Source organism: Sebastes fasciatus, chromosome 18 (genome assembly GCF_043250625.1).
Source record: "Sebastes fasciatus isolate fSebFas1 chromosome 18, fSebFas1.pri, whole genome shotgun sequence".
Taxonomy (NCBI): Eukaryota; Metazoa; Chordata; class Actinopteri; order Perciformes; family Sebastidae; genus Sebastes; species Sebastes fasciatus.
The window spans coordinates 25,688,449-25,709,504 of record NC_133812.1 but is presented as its reverse complement, the minus strand read 5'-3'; the positions used below and the strand labels follow the sequence as shown (position 1 = coordinate 25,709,504).

Sequence of the window (21,056 nt, the reverse complement as noted above, 5' to 3'; positions counted from 1 at the left end):
TACCTTTATTACAATCGTCATATACATACATACATGAAATTTGACCTCTGCATTTAACGAATCCTAAACATTGACTAGCAGCGGGCTGCTGTGACGCGCAGTTTAGGGTTCAATGTCTCGTTCAAGGACACTTCGACCTTGTGGTTAAAGGACAAAAAAAAGGTCTGTTATTACCTTAATTAATGTAAAATCTTACATAAACTGTGTTGATAACCTCTTAACAATAAATGTCTGAGGGGACATCAAAACAAGAACAAAAACATTTCTGTTAGTTTGAAAGATAATAACCTGAGAGACACTCACAGACAGACAGACAGACAGACGGTCTCATGTCCAGTCCACGGGAAGCTCAGCTGGAGATCTAAGGAGCTGTTAAGTGTCTCATTATCATGTGTGTCATGATGTGTCACTCAGCGGGACGCCCGACTGCAGCAAGAGCCCCCGAATTTACCCTCTCAATCATTAGCACCCATCAATATTACAGGAGGGCCGCCGATCAAACGCTGCAACCTCGGTATGAGATGGTGAAAAGGTTGTCACTCACTCCATCCTGCTTTTTTTTTCTTTTTTTTTATTAAATTGAGCTATATTAGATTTTGAATTCAAAATATCAAGAGTCTTGAAAACTCCTGACTTATAAATGTGTCCCTGGTATTTTTAAAGTGCCATTGATCCATGTGGAGCTAAATCGATTGCTCAGAGCTAACACAATACGCAACCTTTCTCACTTTAGGTTTAATGAGGGTCATGCTGTCAATGTCTATTGTGGATCTATATGGAAGAAAAGCTGGTGACAGGGCGGGTAATCACTGCTGAAATATTCATATAGAGAGACAAGTGTTACGTAATATCACAACAGCCATGTGACAGTGTTGATTAGAGTGGATGGCGTTAAGGGAGGCAGCCGGGATGACAGAGACTGAGACAGACAGGTTAGAAGTATAGACGTGTTCTTCTAACTGTATGGAAAACAAGTGTGTCCTCGGAGTCGTGGGATGTTGACACAATATAATTGGCAACTACGATTAGTAAATAAAGTATGTTTGGAACAGTATGGAATCGGGACTGTGATACTGTGTCTGTGATGTTAAGCATCCATAGTCTGACAAGTCAATCATTTTCCTAATTAGACAGATTTGTAACCTCTCAGATAAAGATAATCAATTCTGAAATTAGCCAATTTCACGCTTAATGATTTTAGGTTTGACCCAGAGTCACATGATCCAGAGGCCAAACTCAACCAGAACCAAATATCCAAAGGTCTTCAGGTTAAAGGTGAAGACTCGTGAACCAGAACCTTCTGACAAGTCTGGTTATACCGCTTCACTTTACCGGTAACATCTACATTACAGTACGTCACCGTCTGCCGTCCTCTCGTCCTGAAGAGCAGGTGTATCTCACTCACTGGGGAGGGCGAAGCTAGAAAATAGATTCTCCTCTAATTGGAAGGATGTTTAGAATAATTATCAAACGACAGCAGGAGACAGCGGCGGAGTCGTGGATGCAGAGCAAATGATGGCGAAATGAAAGACTTTAATTGAATGTCAGCGGGAATCTGCAGGCCACGTTGAACCTCGTGTAATGAGATGTAGGCAGCTGAAGGGCACCCCTCCCAGGATGCTTTGCTGGTATGGAGGAGGCGGGGTGCAGATTGGTTGGGGGTGGGGGGGTTATGAGGGGGGCTTTTGGACGGCCCCTGTCTCCCTGTGCATTGCCTTAATGATGTCCTCATATCATGGCATTATGTAATATGCTCCAGTAATGTTTAGCCAGCCTTAAACACCCCAAAGCTCCACCAATACGTGCAAGACATAACATAAAACTCTGTGTACATCTGTGTGTACATGTACACATATGGTAGGAGTTATTTTCCCCTGGAGGGTCTCAGACTCAATGTGCATTATTTCTACAGGAGGTATGGATTTTACTTGTAGTTAGGGTTGTCAATTGATTAAAATATTGAATTGCATGATCGTCCATAGTTAATCGCATTTTTCAAGTTTTTATCTCTTCAAAATGTTCCTTTAAAGGAGATTTGTCAAGTATTTAATACTCTTGTCAACATGGGAGTGGACAAATATGCTGCTTTATGCAAAAATTTATGTATATATTTATTATTAGAAATCAATTAACAACACAAAACAATGACAGATATTGTCCAGAAACCCTCACAGGTACTGCATTTAGCATAAAACATATGCTCAAATCATAACATGACAAACTGCAGCCCAACAGGCAACAACAGCTGTCAGTGTGTCAGTGTGCTGACTTGACTATGACTTGCCCCAAACTGCATGTGATTATCATAAAGTGGGCATGTCTGTAAAGGGGAGACTCGTGGGTACCCATAGAACCCATTTACATTCACATATCTGGAGGTCAGAGGTCAAGGGACCCCTTTGAAAATGTCCATGATAGTTTTTCCTCGCCAAAATTTAGTGTAAGTTTGGAGCGTTATTTAGCCTCCTTCATGACAAGCTAGTATGACATGGTTGATACCAATGAATTCATTAGGTTTTTTGTAGTTTCATATAATACCAGTATCTTCACTCTAGCTTTAAAAGCCCGCTACAACCTCCGAAATTGCGTTAATGCGTTATTATCGCTTTAACTTTGACAGCCCTACTTGTGGTTATATGTTGTATATGATGCACATATTTGTACATATTTCTAATTTCTTATTCTTATTTTTGTTTATATTTCTCTACATATATTCTGTTATATTTTGTAGCATTATGTACAAAATGTACATGTTACATACTCCTTTATTTCTATTTTCTTACCTTTCTTCATGCTTTTATATAAGAGCAACTGTCACAATTTATATTACATTAGTATTTCTGATTGACAGAACATGTCACAAAAGGACGAATCAGTCGTCAGTGATCGGTTCAAAGATGCTGAATTATTCAGCAGAGGAGAATTTATATTATTTGTGGAAACACCTGCATATTTTCACCTTTTTCTTCCAGCTCAGTTAGACCAGCCCGGTGACCTGCCTCTATCTATTGTTTCTCCTCTTTAACGTGTTCCGCTGAATGCTTTATTACCTGAATGTCTTTGCAAATCGCAGAGGACACATTTCAGAACAGTACGTCATGAAACCGAAGGCCTGTTCATGTGAGAGGCGATGAATCATCAGCTTAGAGACGCACAACAAACACACAATGACACTTCATTATGTCTGCTGGGTCTTCCTGTTTTCTTCACTTGTGTGGTCTCAGATGAAAAGTCTCAAATAACTATAGCAAAGGGGTTTAAAATGAGTAAATGCTGAGTCACGTGATTTACAGCGTGCAGTCTTTAGCCATTAAAAATTAATGTTTAGTTTTCAGGCACCTATTTTAAAGCACCAGAGCATGAATAAAACAACTATAAAATCAATACTTATTTATTATTTTTTTCATCCCCTCGGAGGATTCTCACCATCGGGAACTTTAGTTATGCAGCGGTGAACTTTTTGGAGGTTTCCAATCTGAACACCCACGAGGTTCAAAGTACATCAAAGCTTCCGTGTGGACTTCGCAGCCTCTTAAGAATCACAGTAATGAGGGTCCAGGCTGGATCCCCATGCTTAAAACCGCCGTGGGGTCAGAACCTGCCACCGGAAAATTTTGTGTGATGGGTCAGTGGCTGCAGGAAGGGCTCACGCTCATGAGGATGTATCGGTGATCACGCAGTCATAGAATCAGAGCGGCCTGCAGCAGAAGCCCCGAAGGTCTGCAGGACTCTACAGCTGAGACCAACACTTTTTTTTCAGACACAGAACCAACATGAGAAACACAAAACAGAGCACCAACAGTTTCCTCTTTAAAGAGCTTCCTCCTTTGTCTTTGACCACCTCGGCAATGGGTGACTTGTTTCTCATGAGAATAATACCTCTTAAGAACCTTTACACTCTGGAGTCGTTTTTTTTTCGTTTGATTAATTCACACATCAATATATATTTTTGAACTGTTGTTACTACTTTCACACAGAGAGGAGATTTAGCCTCTCTATCAATTTAATTCAGTCCAAATGGGCTTACTGCCATGGGAAACATACGTTTACATTACCAAGCAGCTGTGACCTAAAAACTAAAATCTGATCCTCTCTCTAGGTTCCATGGTGGAGAGGAGGTCGTGTTGCTCTGGCTCTATCTGTTTTGGCATGGAGAGGAGGTCATGTTGCTCTGGCTCTATCTGTTTAGGCGTGGAGATGAGGTCCTGTTGCTCTGGCCTTATCTGTTTTGGCGTGGAGAGGTCGTGTTGCTCTGGCTCTATCTGTTTAGGCGTGGAAATGAGGTTGTGTTGTTCATGCTCTATCTGTTTTGGCATGGAGAGGACATTGTGTTGCTCTAGCTCTATGTATTTGGTGTGGAGAGAAGGTCGTATTGCTCTTGCTCTATCTGTTTTGGCGGGAGAGGAGATTGTGTTGCTCTGGCTCTATCTGTTTGGCGTGGAGAGGAGGTCATGTTGCTCTGGCTCTAGTTATTTGGTGTGGAGAGAAGGTTGTGTTACTCTGGCTCTATCGATTTGGTATGGAGAGGAGGTCGTGTTGCTCTGGCTCTATCTATTTGGTGTGGAGAAGACATTGTGTTGCTCTAGCTCTATCTGGTTGGCGTGGAGAGGAGGTCATGTTGCTCTGGCTCTAGTTATTTGGTGTGGAGAGAAGGTTGTGTTGCTCTGGCTCTATCGATTTGGCATGGAGAGGAGGTCGTGTTGCTCTGGCTCTATCTATTTGGTGTGGAGAAGACATTGTGTTGCTCTAGCTCTATCTGGTTGGCGTGGAGAGGAGGTTGTGTTGCTCTGGCTCTATCTATTTGGCATGGAGAGGAGGTTGTGTTGCTCAGGCTGTATCTGTTACAAGCCCAATGGATGCAGGAGATCGCTGGAAGATCTGGGTCCTTTATACTCTGAAGTTGAACTTTTTTTGTCTTCATGCGTCACCGAGCAACTCTCAGAGGAATTAACGGCGGCCCCGCCTCCGACGCTGTACCCAGATCTCTTCATACGTCCATCATGCTATAGATGCTATTTATAAACGCCCTCTTTACCTTCCAAAGAGCATTTTATGAAAGGCCACCTTTTTGATCAAAGTGTCATGGATTAATTGATGTATTGATCGTGGGGCTGAGGCCTTGAAGCACTCCCGTTAGTGAAGGGAGGATTTACGCAGGCTCAGTCACAGTTGACTTGACTGACCTGGTTATTGAAGCCAGAGCTATTTTTGGGGCCGGGATCACAGTGTGGAACGATTGGAAAGATTGGCCAGGATCTCTCAATCCAAAATAGAGCAGGTGAGATTTCTATCACAGGTTGGTAGAGGTACGGTTATAGATAGGTAGTAAGGATGTAGATGAAAATATCACTCAGAAGTAGAAAATAAAAACATTTTATTACCCATGAAATCTGACGTTTCAGTGGAGCAACAACAAAACTATGAAAATGTCTGTGACCCCGTTTGTTTAGCAATAATGAGGGAATAAAAAAACATGAAATCTGATTGGGATTGCCTTGACGTCATCAAAGCGTCTGTGCCAAACAGCGTCTCCGTCTCCCACTGTCGCACAACACATCAGGGAACCACCGACTGGAAACCAGTGACACTGAAGGTCATCAAAATTTGGCCCCAGTTAGACTTTCACTTGACATTTTGTCTCTCTGCGTCAAATCATCATCATCACGTGTTTCTGTTTCAGCTTAAACACACATTAAACTCACTCCACACATACAACACACATAAACATACAATATTTTAACAAGGTTTGGAGTTTTTTTTGTTTTTTTTACTAAAGTTTGAGGAATGGCTTCTGGTATTGCCTCAGTGGTGCACGAGGGAAAAGACGAGGTCAAAGAGCGGACATTTGAGACTTCCTCGGAGCCAAAGTAACAGCTGGATTCTGTAGAAATGTAGTGGTGAGTCATGTTCAGAGCATCACTCATAGACGGAGAAGTTTCCTTTCATTTGAGAGAACAAACAAAAAAACCTTCTCACAGCAGTGAATGTGAATGAAGAACGGGGTTTTCTACCCCCAGCTGCTCCGCTCGACTAGCTCAGTGGTCACCAAAACAAAGCTGCTGTGTAGTCCCACATATACAGTCTAGTCTCAAAGGAATTTATAGGATTTATACTCCAAAAAGTTTATGTTATATCCACTAAAAAGTGACCTTCCTGCTATGTGATACTTTTTTGGCCAAGTTTTAGTCAGAAAATAGAGATAAAAATCCATCACAATGTCCTAAAGCTCAAGGTAATACCTTAAAATGGCTTGTTTTATAATAAATAATTATATTAAACAGAGGAAAAGAGCAAATACTCAGGTTTGAGAAGCTGTAACAGGAGAATATTTGGCATGAATAATGACTTAAATGATTCATTGATTATCAAAATAGTTACAGATGAACTGATTAATAATGGGAAAGTTATTTTTAATTAGATCTTGTATTGTTATGTTTTGTTTTTATATGGACTGCTTGACTGATTTCCCCCAGTGGGACAATACAGCTGAACTGAACTCTACTAATTGTTTCAGCTTTTCTTATGTTACAGTGCAGAAGGGTTTCTCAACTTTTAGTAGCTTTTAACCTCATTTTTTGCTTTTTGATAGTTGTATAATAAAATACATTTGTATTTAGTTTTTAAAAGTAGGGATGGAGCTCAGAATATATAGAAATAATGTTTAAAATATAGAAAACAAACAAAATGTATGTTTAATAATGTATGTTGCATTGAGAGTTGCCTTTTTTAAATCCTTTTTATTTTTCTATTGGTCTTAACGTTCTTATTATTTTAATGTTGCCTCCAAAAATGGAAATACTCAACAGCAAGTACAGTAAGGAGGAGGTGATGGAGGGAGGAGGGAGATGATGGAGGGAGGGAGGTGATGGAGGGAGGGAGGGAGGAGGGAGGAGGGAGGAGGGAGGTGATGGAAGGAGGAGGCGATGGAGGGAGGAGGTGATGGAGGGAGGGAGGAGGTGATGGATGGAGGAGGGAGGTGATGGAGGGAGGGAGGAGGGAGGAGGGAGGTGATGGAGGGAGGGAGGAGGTGATGGAAGGAGGAGGGAGGTGATGGAGGGAGGAGGGAGGAGGGAGGGAGGTGATGGAGGAAGGAGGGAGGGAGGTGATGGAGGGAGAAGGGAGGTGATGGACGGAGGGAGGAGGTGATGGAGGGAGAAGGGAGGTGATGGAGGGAGGAGGGAGGTGATGGACGGAGGGAGGAGGTGATGGAGGGACAAGGGAGGTGATGGAGGGAGGAGGGAGGTGATGGACGGAGGGAGGAGGTGATGGAGGGAGAAGGGAGGTGATGGAGGGGGGGAGGAGGAGAGAGGAGGTGATGGAGAGAGGAGGGAGGTGATGGTGATGGAGGGAGGAGGTGATGGAGGGAGGAGGTGATGGAGGAAGGAGGTGATGATGGAGGGAGGAGAGAGGTGATGGAGGGAGGAGGGAGGTGATGGAGGGAGGTAAAGGAGGTGGAGGGAGGAGGAGGAGGCGTGGTGCTGAAGTGAGGAGGGAGGAGGTGATGGAGGGAGGAGGTGATGGTGGAGGGAGGAGGGAGGTGATGGAGGGAGGAGGGATAGAGGATAAAGGGAGGAGGTGATGGTGATGGAGGGAGGAGGGAGGTAAAGGAGGTGGAGGGAGGAGGAGGAGGCGTGGTGCTGAAGGGAGGAGGGAGGAGGTGATGGTGATGGAGGGAGGAGGGAGGTGATGGACGGAGGGAGGAGGTGATGGAGGGAGAAGGGAGGTGATGGAGGGGGGGAGGAGGAGAGAGTAGGTGATGGAGAGAGGAGGGAGGTGATGGTGATGGAGGGAGGAGGTGATGGAGGGAGGAGGTGATGGAGGAAGGAGGTGATGATGGAGGGAGGAGAGAGGTGATGGAGGGAGGTAAAGGAGGTGGAGGGAGGAGGAGGAGGCGTGGTGCTGAAGTGAGGAGGGAGGAGGTGATGGAGGGAGGAGGTGATGGTGGAGGGAGGAGGGAGGTGATGGAGGGAGGAGGGATAGAGGATAAAGGGAGGAGGTGATGGTGATGGAGGGAGGAGGGAGGTAAAGGAGGTGGAGGGAGGAGGAGGAGGCGTGGTGCTGAAGAGAGGAGGGAGGAGGTGATGTGATGGAGGGAGGAGGGTGGAGGTGATGGTGATGGAGGGAGGGAGGGAGGGAGGGAGGAGGTGGAGTAGATGGAGCAGGTAGGCGTGGTGCTGAATGAACAGCTCCTCGGATCATAAAGTATCAGAGAGTCTCTCCGCTCCGTCAGAGCAGCAGCAGCATTCAGTCATGAGGAGCCAGCCGAGCTCTCCGTCCTCCAGAGCGTCCTCCTGACCACACACACACACACACACGCACGCGCGCACACACACACACGCGCGCACACACACACACACACACACACCATGAAGAGGCAGAACGTGCGGACCCTCGCGCTCATCATCTGCACCTTCACCTACCTGATAGTCGGAGCTGCGATCTTCGACGCGCTGGAGTCTCGGGAGGAGACGAGCCAGAGGAGTGCGCTGGACCTGCGGAGAGAAGAGCTGCTGCAAACCTTCAACCTGTCCGCGAAGCACTTCGACCAGCTGGAGAAGGTGGTGCTGGAGCTGAAGCCCCACAAAGCAGGCGTGCAGTGGAAGTTTGCAGGCTCCTTCTACTTCGCCATCACTGTGATCACCACCATAGGTAAGAGAGAGAGACACTGACTGATCATGACTGGCAACTTTTATTCTACTGCGACAGAAAAAAAAAAGTTGATATGTTGGGTTATATGTTGGTTTCTGTTTAATTTGAGGCAAGATGCATGACTGTTAAACCCATAAGAAATAACCTGTAGGTCAGCCAAGCATGCTTGCAAGACTAAATACCACAAACATTTAAGATAAACACCTGTAGGAACATTATATTACTATTCCAATAATAAACTCAGTATTAAGCAGCCTAACAGGTGAACAGTGGTGCACAAATCCCCATCTGCTTCATTCAGATAAATACTTTCTTAATTATCAGATATTCACTCAAGTAAAAGTAGCAGTACTGCAATATAAAATACTCCATGACAGGTCAAGGTCATGCATTGAAAAGGCATTATCAGCTACTTTAAATATCAAAATAAAAGTACTCATAATGCAGAAAATTTTTTTAGTTTTCTTATTATATATTATATTGTTTTAATGCTACTTCACTTCATTTTTATATACTGTGTAGTTTAATCTATAACAAGTATAAGTAGGAATGGAAATACTCAAATAAAGTACCTCAGATACTGCAGTACTGAAGATGAAGACATAGAAAACATGATTATAGGTACATAACTCAGTATGTAGCAGCCCACAACAGGTGAAAAGTGGTGCACAAATCCCAATCTGCTTCATCCAGGTAAATACTTTAATTATTAGATATTTACTAAAGTAAAAGTAATAATACTGCAATATAAAATACTCCATTACAAGTAAAAGTCATGCATTGAAAAGGTAGTAGCCTATGAGCAAAAATATATCAAAATAAAAGTACTCATAAAGTAGAAAAATGGCAGCAGTGAGTGTTTTGTTATTATATCATATATTGTTTAATGCTACTTCATTATAGCATTTTGCTGTTGTAGTTTGTTTACTTGCAGTTATATACAGTACACTGTGTACTTTAATCTTTAACAATGCATGTTATAATATAAGATCATTATATGTTTTGTGTGTATAATCTGCAGAGAAACCAGCACCTGTAGCTGTCAGATAAATCTATCAAAATGTATAAAAAGTAGAGAAGTATAAAGTAGAAATGGAAATACTCAAATATAGTACCTGCAGATACTTACTGCAGTACAGAAGATGAAGACATAGAAAACTTGCTTATAGGTTAATAACACAGTATGATATGTTATAGTGATACCACAGATGGAGGTAATACCATATAATGTCATATTATTCATAAAGTCAGTATTAAGCAGCCTACAACAGGTGAAAAGTGGTGCACAAATCCCCATCTGCTTCATTCAGATAAATACTTTGATTATTAGATATTTACTAAAGTAAAAGTAGCAATACTGCAATATAAAATACTCCATTACAAGTAAAGGTCCTTCATTGAAAAAACATTATATTAGCAAAATATACAAAATAATAGTACTTATGCAGAGTACAATGCAGAAAAAATGGCTTCATTGAGTGTTTTATATATATTATATAGTTTTAATGGTACATCATGTGTAGTATTTTGCTGTTGTAGTTTGTTACCTTGCAGTTTTATATATACTTTAATCTATAACAATGCATCTTATTCTATAAGATCATCGTATGTTTTTTGTGCAAAACCTGCAGAGAAATCATCAGCACCTGTAGCTGTCAGATAAATGAATCAAAATGTATGAAAAGTGTAGAAGTAAAGTAGAATGAAAAGGAAATACTCAAAGTACAAGTAGCTTAGAAAACTTGCTTATAGGTTAATAACACAATATTATATGCTATAGTGATACCACAGTTGGAGGTAATACCATAAAATGTCATATTATTTATAAAGTCAGTATTAAGCAGCCTACAACAGGTGAAACTTGGTGCACAAATCCCCATCTGCTTCATTATATATCACTATTTTAATGCTACTTCATGTGCAGCATTTTGCTGTTTTAGTTCATTAACTTGCAGTTTTATATACTTTGTACTTTAATCTATAACTATGCATCTTATTTGATAAGATCATCATGTGTTTTGTGTGCAAAACCTGCAGAGAAACCAGCACCTGTAGCTGTCAGATAAATGAATCAAAATGTATGAAAAGTGTAGAAGTAAAGTAGAATGAAAAGGAAATACTCAAATAAAGTACAAGTATGTCAGATACTTACTTAAGTACAGCAGCTGAAGACATAGAAAGCATGCTTATAGGTTTATAACACAATATGATATGTTATAATGATACCACTGATGGAGGTAATACCATACAATGTCATAACTCAGTATTAAGTACAACAGGTGCACCATAAATCCCCTACAATTTTATTTTATAACATAAAAAGATTTAACATAAAGTCTTTTTAAACTTCTCATTTACAGTATTATTATATGATTCATAGTGACAGCAAAGAAGATTAAAAATACCAGTAATGAGAAGATCATCTTACATAATCTGAGTGAAGTTTTTCACATCAGCACGAGGTGTTGTCGGCAGCTTAAAGCTCCATTATACCGCCGTGTTAACACAGAACAGATGAGACCTTTATTTAAACCCAACCAGACAAACAGGTTGTCATTTTGTTCTTCAGCATTTTATTGAATTGCATTGAGAAGGAAGGGGGGTCGCTTCAAAGTCAAATGTGCAGCAGTAAAGTGAAGGACTGTTAAGGACGAGCTTCTCTCCAAATATGAAATTCTGCTGCTCACATAACTGAAGGTTGTTTTTAGAGACGATGCTCCGGGAAACTTGAGTTATGAGACATTCATTTGCCTCTTCTGTTGTTGTGCTCTTACTCATTATCCTTGCTCCAAAAGGCCTCGCAACACCACGAGGCCCCCCAGCTCTTTACCCACTTTATCACACAGCCTTCACAATGATCTTATTTAATTTCAACAACACTCTGCGTACAGCTACAACTCCAGGCTCAAGTTAGTCTGGCATTTTAATTATTGAAAGATGAAAAAAGAAAAGGATACATTGTTTACCTTTGTCTCAGAATTTGTCACTTTTGAGGCCTTTAAAGCAGCTCGATATAACTTTTGCACAACAGCGACATCTGTGGTCACAAGTGGTAAATTACAGGCATTGTATTTGCTTTAATTTCTCTTAAATCAGTTGCTTTGAAGAAATCATGTTTGTCTGTGACGTGCTAAAACACAGTGTAACAGGACAGGCTGTTCTCATATATCATTCTCAGCTATACTGATGATACACTGTAATTCGTATATATCCCATTAAATCCACGTAATCGTGAACCAGGAAGTATAAAGAGCGACAAACACCATGTAGGGAGGAGGTCGGGGTGGATTGGTGGGTCAAAAAACAGCGGACTTTTGCCCAGAAGACCGCTGTTCGTACCCCGTGTGAAACCAGAAGTCAACATTGATTTATTTGTCACGTAACTTCCGTACTTAAGTTACACCACTTCTGGAGTTATTTAACCCAAACCACAACCTTTTCCTCAACCTAACTACATAGTTCTGTTGCCTAAAGCCCCAGACACACCAACCCGACATCCAAGAACCAGCGGCGACGAATGCCACCATTTGCGTTGCCTCACGTTGCCTTTGTCTTGGCCAAAAAGTTGCACTCGAACACACCGCAAAGATGACAGCCAAAGGCCCACTACCACGAACATTCTGCGCCTGTGTGAGATGAAATAACTCTCCACACTAGCAGACGGCGGTAGTCGGTATTCATCATTCAAAAAGATGATATAAACGGCGGATATAAAAGCTGTTGTTATGATACGTACATGAAGCAAAGCAGCGTTTGCCGACCACTTTCACACCACTCTCACTCATCACTTAGCTTCATTCCAGATGTCGCTGTGAAAATATCTGTGTGTTGGAATGATCAGATGAGATGAAGATGAAAAATGAGGAGAGCCTTCTGTGTTTTTCCTCTTGACTTTACTCGTTGGCTTGCTTTCCTCACTTCCGTTTCTCTTCTCGTGCACTGATTCACTTAAGCTGTACAGCCAATCAGAGTGATTTCTCTCACCGACGGGTGCCGCCGCCGATTCAACATGCTGAATCTGCCAAAAAAACTCAGGGCAGACTAGAGCAGACGGTGCGGGACACACCGCAAAACTAGGCCGACCCAAACTGGCCCGGTGTGTCAGGGCCATAAACCTAACCACCAAGTTGTTTCCTATGAAGACGGAAGTTTATTTTGAAAAGACTGTATGCATGTAACAAGCTGAAGGGTTGCTGCACATTTTAGGAAAACACGTGAAAAATGAGGAACAACTTTTCCTACGATATCATATGAACCGTTGTATGAGGATACGTTGATCTGTGACGTACTAAAACACAGTGTAACAGGAGCACAAGTCATAAAGCATTAGCATTAGCAACCATAAGCTACTGGTCATACCAGACCAAGTGAGGCTGTAGCGGCAAAACACTTGATTGTTTTGAGTTGAGAAATGTTGCTTTTTATTGTTTATAATTTCAACTTTTCATCTGCAAGAGGGAGATTGTGTTTTTTATTCTTATAGAAGTCACACAGTCTGGCTTTAACATCTTCTTTTTCTTAAGAAGCCGTCCTTATCACCGCCTCCTTATCTGAGTCGTCCTGCTGTGTTTAGTGACCGGGGCAGTTGTCACAGCGGTGACCTGTGACTTTGTAACCCTATCAGATGCAGGCGACTAATTGCACACTAACCCAACCCCGGGTGTCTGTAACCGCATTCTGTAATTGTGAGCCCAGAGGCTGCTGCAAACACAGTGATTGGCGTGTTTCAGCCTGCCATTAAGTATTAATGACAACACCAGACCCCTTCGCTGTTCCGCTGGCCTCCTGGCACACAACATTAACACTGTAGATACTGTACCGCACAATATATCACGCAGCCACGACTCGCTGTAAACGCTGAGCCACAATACATCTTTAATTTGTCTTTTATTTTGAAGCTGTGGTTTATTGAACATTTTCTGATGATGAAAGAAGAGGCTAAATCTATTTATGTCACCAACCAATACAAGAATAGACGTGATCCTCTTATTTCCTGTCATATGCTTTGAAAATTAGGACATTCAGATCCAACACAGGACATCCCCAAAGGACCAGCGTGCCACAGAAGATGTATGAAAAATCAAGTAAAAGAGGCAACAAGTCAGTCTGAATTTCATACAACACGTATGCTGTCGATACGAGAGCACAGCATTTCCTGGGAAGCTATGAATAAATATACACTTTTCATATTTCTGCACAGCCAGTGGAAACAAAGCGGACACATGACAAGATCTGGCTGCAGCACGCTCTACTAATAATTTAACATAAGTGAAGAAGGGAGGAGACGCCGCAATCAGCAATCAGTCATCACTTTCCACAGAGGAAAGGGGAAGCGGAGGGCACGGTGTCCATTTACACACCAAGTGTAGGGGGGGGTGCGGGGGAGGTTGGGGTGAAGGGAGAAACATCACAAGGGGAAAATTAAATGAGATTGAGTGAGGAAGCGGGAGTGGATAAAAGTCTCTCCTCGTGGGTACAAACACAGTCACCCATCTCCAGGGTGCACGTCTTGTCATTGCCACGTCATCGCCCGCCCAGGCTGCAGTTCAAGGTCATCTAGACCACGTAGAGCAGCGTTTCCCAGACTCTGTTTTATGGAGACCCATTTTTAAAAAATGACAATCCATCGTGACACAATTCACAGTCTATAGTCTATAAATCAAATTTATGCATAAATGAATGTTCCTGACCACTTTTTACTGCCTTTGCACATCACCTTATATCATCTTGAATAGGAAAACCAGCCATATTACTATACACACACGCACCTCTACACACAACAAACAGCGATATCCGTCAGAGAATAACTTATAATAATTAATGTTGAACATAAACAATGAATAATGTTGTTGGAATATGCCTTATTTCATGGACTATTTTGGGATTTATACTTTCTTATTACATACTATATGAAAACAACAACAATTGATAAATCAAAGTTAAGGCTATAATAACGCAAATTCGTCACTATATTCTTTAACTCATTGACACAATCGATCTTTCGGAGGTTGTAGTGATCTCAAAAGCTAGAGTGAAGTTACTGGTATCATACAAAACTAGAAAACCTAAAGAATCCATTGGTACCAAACCACCATGTCATACCAGCTTGTTGTGAAGGAGGTTAAATAACGCTACGAAGTTACGCCAAATTTCAGCGAGGAAGAACTGGCATGTCCATTTTCAAAGGGGTCCCTTGACCTCTGACCTCCAGATGTGTGAATGAAAATGGGTTCTATGGGTACCCACGAGTCTCCCCTTTACAGACATGCCCACTTTATGATAATCACATGCAGTTTTGGGGGTCACAAGCTGTTGTTGCCTGTTGGGCTGCAGTTTGCCATGTTATTATTTGAGCATATTTTCTTATGCTAAATGCAGTACCTGTGAGGGTTTCTGGACAATATCTGTCATTGTTTTGTGTTGTTAATTGATTTCCAATAATAAATATACACATATATTTGCATAAAGCAGCATATTTGTCCACTCCCATGTTGATAAGAGTATTAAATACTTGACAAATCTCCCTTTAAGGAACATTTTGAACAGATAAAAACATGTGTGATTAAAGCGTTATTATAACTTTGACAGCCCTAGTTTATTTATGATTGCATTTTCTAATGATTATTTCAGATAGCGGCGCGTGGTTACATGTTGTAGCATAGCAAACATTTATCTATTTGTTAATTTATCAATATATTGAGGTGGTTTTTGAGGGGGATGTGTGTCCTCCCCAATATATATTATAATTATGGCTTTCCTTTAACTACTAACTGATCTAGTTCTTTAAAGTTGTGAAGAATGAATCTTGCAAAAGATTTCATTTTGACTTCTGACTTCTTGTCTAATATCTAATCTCTGAAGTCATTAACCTTCCTCTTACGCTCATAAACAAAACCTTTTTTTAGATAGGACCCTTTAAAGTCACCATATGGTTGTAGTTAAAAAAAGAAAATTCCATCCTGGATTTCTTATTATTGTGAATCACCTCTTGTTAAATAGTTTTTGTTGATGTTACAGATTTCGGCAGACATGAGCTCAGTGCTTTCGATAGAAGAGCTCATCGTTTGTAGTCTGTGACTCTGTAATTGTAGAGAGAGGAAGGGAACACAGATGCATTCAGGGCATGCAGTCTGTACGAGTCGCTGTAATCCCAACAGAGAGCATCCAGTCGGTGGTAAAGCTGTGTGTGTGAGGGGGAAATCTGCTGGTTGGTTTGCAGGCAGCGCTCCTCCATCACATTAAAAGTGGCTTGGATCAGAGAGCCGAGGCCCTTCCAGCTCTGGTTTAGCAGCAGCAGTGCATCATCAGTAGTTGATGTAATGCTGGAAGCACATTAGCGTGTGAATGTGAAGCAGGATGTCGCTGAAAAAGAGAGCAGCGAATCCTCTCTGGGTCAGTGCACCTAATGTTTCTATATGTGGACTCACTATGAATAAAATATCTGATCATTTTATCTATTTTCTACTTTGATTTGGCACCAGGCGTGTGAATGCATTTTCATTTGCCCGGTGCATAATTAGAGGTCAGATCTTGAATTATTAATGGTAATTACTTACATTGGTATCATCATTATTATTCAGTCAGCTTAAGAGGTTAGCGCAGTAAGTGGTTGAGTGCACAAAGAATATAACTCTTATACCAGCTATTCCACACGGGCTCCCGTCATCACCAGGCAGACTGAGGGGAGGCGGTGGAGCGTCGGCATGGCAACAATACAAATAAATATACAGATGTTAAGCATATATTGGTGATCAGTAGTGACACGATAGAGATGCTTATATACATTTTTGTGAAGTACGATGGTAAACGTGCTCACCATTATACCTTTAAGCATGTTAGCATTGTCATTGTGAGCATGTTGCCATGCTAGCGTTACCAAAGCAACACTGTGCCTAAATCAGTGGCCAACCTCCGGGGTCTGGAAAGTGAAGCCAATGCTTTAAACTTGCATTCTCTCTAACAGCCAGCAGGGGGCGACTCCTCTGGTTGCAAAAAGAAGTCTGATTGTATAGACGTCTATGAGAAAATGAGTCTACTTCTCACTTGATTTATTACCTCAGTAAACATTGTAAACATGAGTTTATGGTCTCAATCACTAGTTTCAAGTCTTCTTCAATACAGCATGATGTTCATTTAGTAAATTATGGTCCCATTTAGAGTCAAATAGACCATAAAGCAGGGGATGCTTTAGGTCTTACAACTTTAACTCTTTCATAGTGTTTTCAGTTCATGAAAGCTAATTGGTCGCCTAAAAATGTTATTCAGTTGTACTTAGCTCCACCCTCTTGTGTCACTTCTTGTTGCAAAAAAACCAAGAAGGTGACGGCCAAAATGCTGAACTCGAGGCTTCAAAGCGAGATACCAGAGATACCAACGTTGTTTTACTGTCGGCTCACAAGCCTCGTTAGAAGTGGGAACCAAACGTCAGATGTGTTCCACAGATGTAAACAAAACATTCATTTTGGACCCGTGACTAATTCACAATCATAATAACTTTTTCAGGTAAAGCCATACTAATATTTGGCACCTTTGTAAAAGCTCTGTGCATGTATTGCTATTGTTTTTAAAAAAAATATTATAACACCTTTAAGTTTCCTTTGCAGTTTGTTATGTTGCTCCATGATGAAGACCAATTCATAATATTAATATTAATATCAGCTGCGCTCTCAGTGACACCTCTCAAATCTCAGTATTTAACTCAAAAACTGTAAAAAAAATAACTTGCAAATGCTTCACGCAGCCTGCTGGATCTCTGTTTCAATTGTGAATTAATGGTCTATAATCAGCCAGAGCCGTTTCAGTTTACAGTTTAATTGAATTGGGGAGGAATTGATCCCTAGCTGCTGCTGCGTAGCTGCTGCTGTGTTTTAAGTGATTTGGGAGATAAGGTAACTGTAACTCTCCCTGGTGCTTGCATAAAACCACCTTGCATAACCCAGCGTCGTGCCCTCCTCTCTCGTCATGCAGACACACTGAGATGTTATGTGACATAAAGCTGTTTGCAAAGAAATGTAATTTATCACGAAAGGAAAAAAAGACAGCTCTGTTGTGTAATTTCTGAAATTACACAACTGTAGTTACACAACTGTAATTTCTGAAATTACACAACAGACTTTAAACAGGTTTTAAGGTCACAATAAATGACCTATGTGCATGTTAACAACACGTTATTTAAGAAGGAGCACTGGACAGTCGTTTGAGTCAGCGCCGCCTCGGGGCCGACGCCGGAAACTTAACGAGCTGATAGGATGACTAATGTTTGATTGACTCTTTGTTTGATTTGCCCTCTTAGTGTTTGTGTCACTGAGGTTACAAGAAGATCACAAACTTCAAAACAAAGACAGATATACAGGACGTGTGCAGCTGAGTGAGACACGCTGGTCAGCGAGGGAGGGATGGATGAGGGAGGTAGCGATCCTCTACAGAAGTAATTTAAAACAGCTCTGAGCTAGTTGACATGCTGGCAGGCCTGAATAACCCAGAGGTTATGAAATGTGCTGTAATGATGGTAAATGTCACTGCACACAATATACACATATAGAGGAGATCAGAGAGGTTCAGTTGTGTCGTTAAGTCAGCTTCTCCTCCGCTGCTGTTTAGGACTGTTACATTAAAGGGACTCTATGTAAGAATCAGAATTGCTTGTTAACAGCGACACCTGTGGCTGTTTAGTCAACGAAAGTCAGCGTCCTGTTGCTCGCGCTTGTGCTCGCTCTACATAGACATGAACGAGCATCGCTCAAAACAGTGAGGAGACACACGTCAGCTAAAAGCACAATATCACTCTATATTTCAGCTGCTTGGCAGTAATGTTAGCTGACCAGACGAAGGTCTCTCCATGAATCACTGCTGATCCTAGTGTAGGCTTTTCCTGCCTCAGCCTCCCGACCGCGGTCAGAAGGAACAGGGGAGACACCGGAGTTTTGGTCGGAGACGATAATGTTTCTCTCTGCGGAGCCCCGTCACTTCACAAGACACGGAAAACCTCTGTTGGTCTGGAGGAGCTGCAGCAGTTATTTCTGCACAAACGTTCCGGTCCTGGAGACCAAAGCTGCGGTCTCTCCCGCGTCCTCCGACCGCGGCAAACACTGTTTAACCGACGGGCTTCACTAGATACAACTTTGAGGTGTTGGTGTTTCCGTGTAGTTTGTGTTGGAGTCTCGTCTGAACAAACAACCAAAAACTATTTAAATATTATCTGGGGTAAATTAAGTTTTAATTATCATCATTAAAACCAGTCTAGGTGTGATGAGGCCAGATGGCAATTAGTGAATGTGGAAGTGCATTCAGCCTGGACTGTAATTGACCTACATAGGACTGCACTACTGTGAGAATACGTTTACAATTAAGATGAAATGTTACACTATTTTACACCGTCGCTGCATCCTGTGCTCAGCGCCGCCCAACACCACTGTGATTGGTTTAAAGAAATACAAATTATTTATCTATATATATTCTAGTTTCTAGTCAATAAGCTGTAAAGCATTCTCTTGTTTATGCATGGAGAACAAAGTGTCCAACAGAAGAAAGGAGAGACTTCTACAAACTGTTGTCCCGGGGGTAAAAGAGAAGAGGGTGCCTCAGCTTTGTGCCACCTGATCCGGTCAGAAGGGACAACACAGATCACCGACCTCTCACACGCACACGAGACGGGGACATGTTGAGATGCTGAGATGCAAAGGAAGGCATTGTGCTGTGATCTTTTGTTTCTTCGTCTTCCACTAGAAGAGGTGAACTCGGGTCAGAATGGAGAATGTAATGTGATTGAAAGACATGCTGATGACGACCAATGAAAACATCTCTTTCTTCTGTCAGACGTCTGTCCCCACAAACCTCTGTCCTATGTATGTCCCTACAAACTTCTGTCCTACGTATGTCCCCACAATCTTCCGTCCTACGTATGTCCCCACAACTTTCTGTCAGACGTTTGTCCCTACAAACCTCTGTCCTAAGTATGTCCCCACAAACATCTGTCAGACATATGTCCCCACAAACTTCTGTCCTACGTATGTCCCCACAAACCTCTGTCCTACGTATGTCCCCACAAACGTCTGTCCTACGTATGTCCCCACAAACTTCTGTCCTACGTATGTCCCCACAACTTTCTGTCAGACGTTTGTCCCTACAAACCTCTGTCCTAAGTATGTCCCCACAAACATCTGTCAGACATATGTCCCCACAAACTTCTGTCCTACGTATGTCCCCACAAACCTCTGTCCTACGTATGTCCCCACAAACTTCTGTCCTACGTATGTCCCCACAATCTTCCGTCCTACGTATGTCCCCACAACTTTCTGTCAGACGTTTGTCCCTACAAACCTCTGTCCTAAGTATGTCCCCACAAACATCTGTCAGACATATGTCCCCACAAACGTCTGTCCTACGTATGTCCCCACAAACTTCTGTCCTACGTATGTCCCCACAACTTTCTGTCAGACGTTTGTCCCTACAAACGTCTGTCCTACGTATGTCCCCACAAACTTCTGTCCTACGTATGTCCCCACAATCTTCCGTCCTACGTATGTCCCCACAACTTTCTGTCAGACGTTTGTCCCTACAAACCTCTGTCCTAAGTATGTCCCCACAAACATCTGTCAGACATATGTCCCCACAAACTTCTGTCCTACGTATGTCCCCACAAACCTCTGTCCTACGTATGTCCCCACAAACTTCTGTCCTACGTATGTCCCCACAATCTTCCGTCCTACGTATGTCCCCACAACTTTCTGTCAGACGTTTGTCCCTACAAACCTCTGTCCTAAGTATGTCCCCACAAACATCTGTCAGACATATGTCCCCACAAACCTCTGTCCTACGTATGTCCCCACAAACTTCTGTCCTACGTATGTCCCCACAATCTTCCGTCCTACGTATGTCCCCACAACTTTCTGTCAGACGTTTGTCCCTACAAACCTCTGTCCTAAGTATGTCCCCACAAACATCTGTCAGACATATGTCCCTGGAAACCTCTGTCAGACTTATGTCTCCACAAACTTCTGTCAGACGTATGTCTCCACAAACTTCTGTCCTACACATGTCCTCACAAACCCTTGTCAGACGTATGTCCCAATAACTCTCTGTCAGATATATGTCCCTACAAACCTCTGTCCTACGTATTTCTCCACAAACTTCTGTCAGACTTATGTCTCCACAAACGTTTGTCAGACATGTGTCCCCACAAACTTCTGTCCTACGTGTGTCCCCACAATCTTCTGTCCTACGTATGTCCCCACAAACCCCTGTCAGACGTACATGCTGCAGTGCTGTCACATGATGCTATACTTATATATATATATGTATACTTAGACGTATACTTATATAATTACGAAGGAAATTATCGGCTAATGCAACTTTTAACTTTGTTGATTTCTTTGTTAAAAGTTCGGTAAAGTTTCTGAGTTGACTAA

At 42.1% G+C, this 21,056-nt stretch overlaps 2 protein-coding genes across 3 annotated transcripts in view; one reads left to right on the top strand and one right to left on the bottom strand.

The window, feature by feature from the left end:
• The window catches only part of enpp1 (ectonucleotide pyrophosphatase/phosphodiesterase 1), a 260,930-nt gene that overhangs the window by 47,066 nt on the left and 192,808 nt on the right, over positions 1-21,056 (bottom strand). The window lies entirely within an intron of this gene.
• Positions 8,186-21,056, top strand: part of kcnk3a (potassium channel, subfamily K, member 3a) — a 41,625-nt gene continuing 28,754 nt past the window's right edge. Inside the window, exon 1 of the mRNA XM_074615288.1 lies at positions 8,186-8,649. Within this exon, the coding sequence (XP_074471389.1) occupies positions 8,367-8,649 (283 nt within the window). The 5' untranslated portion in view covers positions 8,186-8,366. The remainder of the gene's footprint in view (positions 8,650-21,056) is intronic.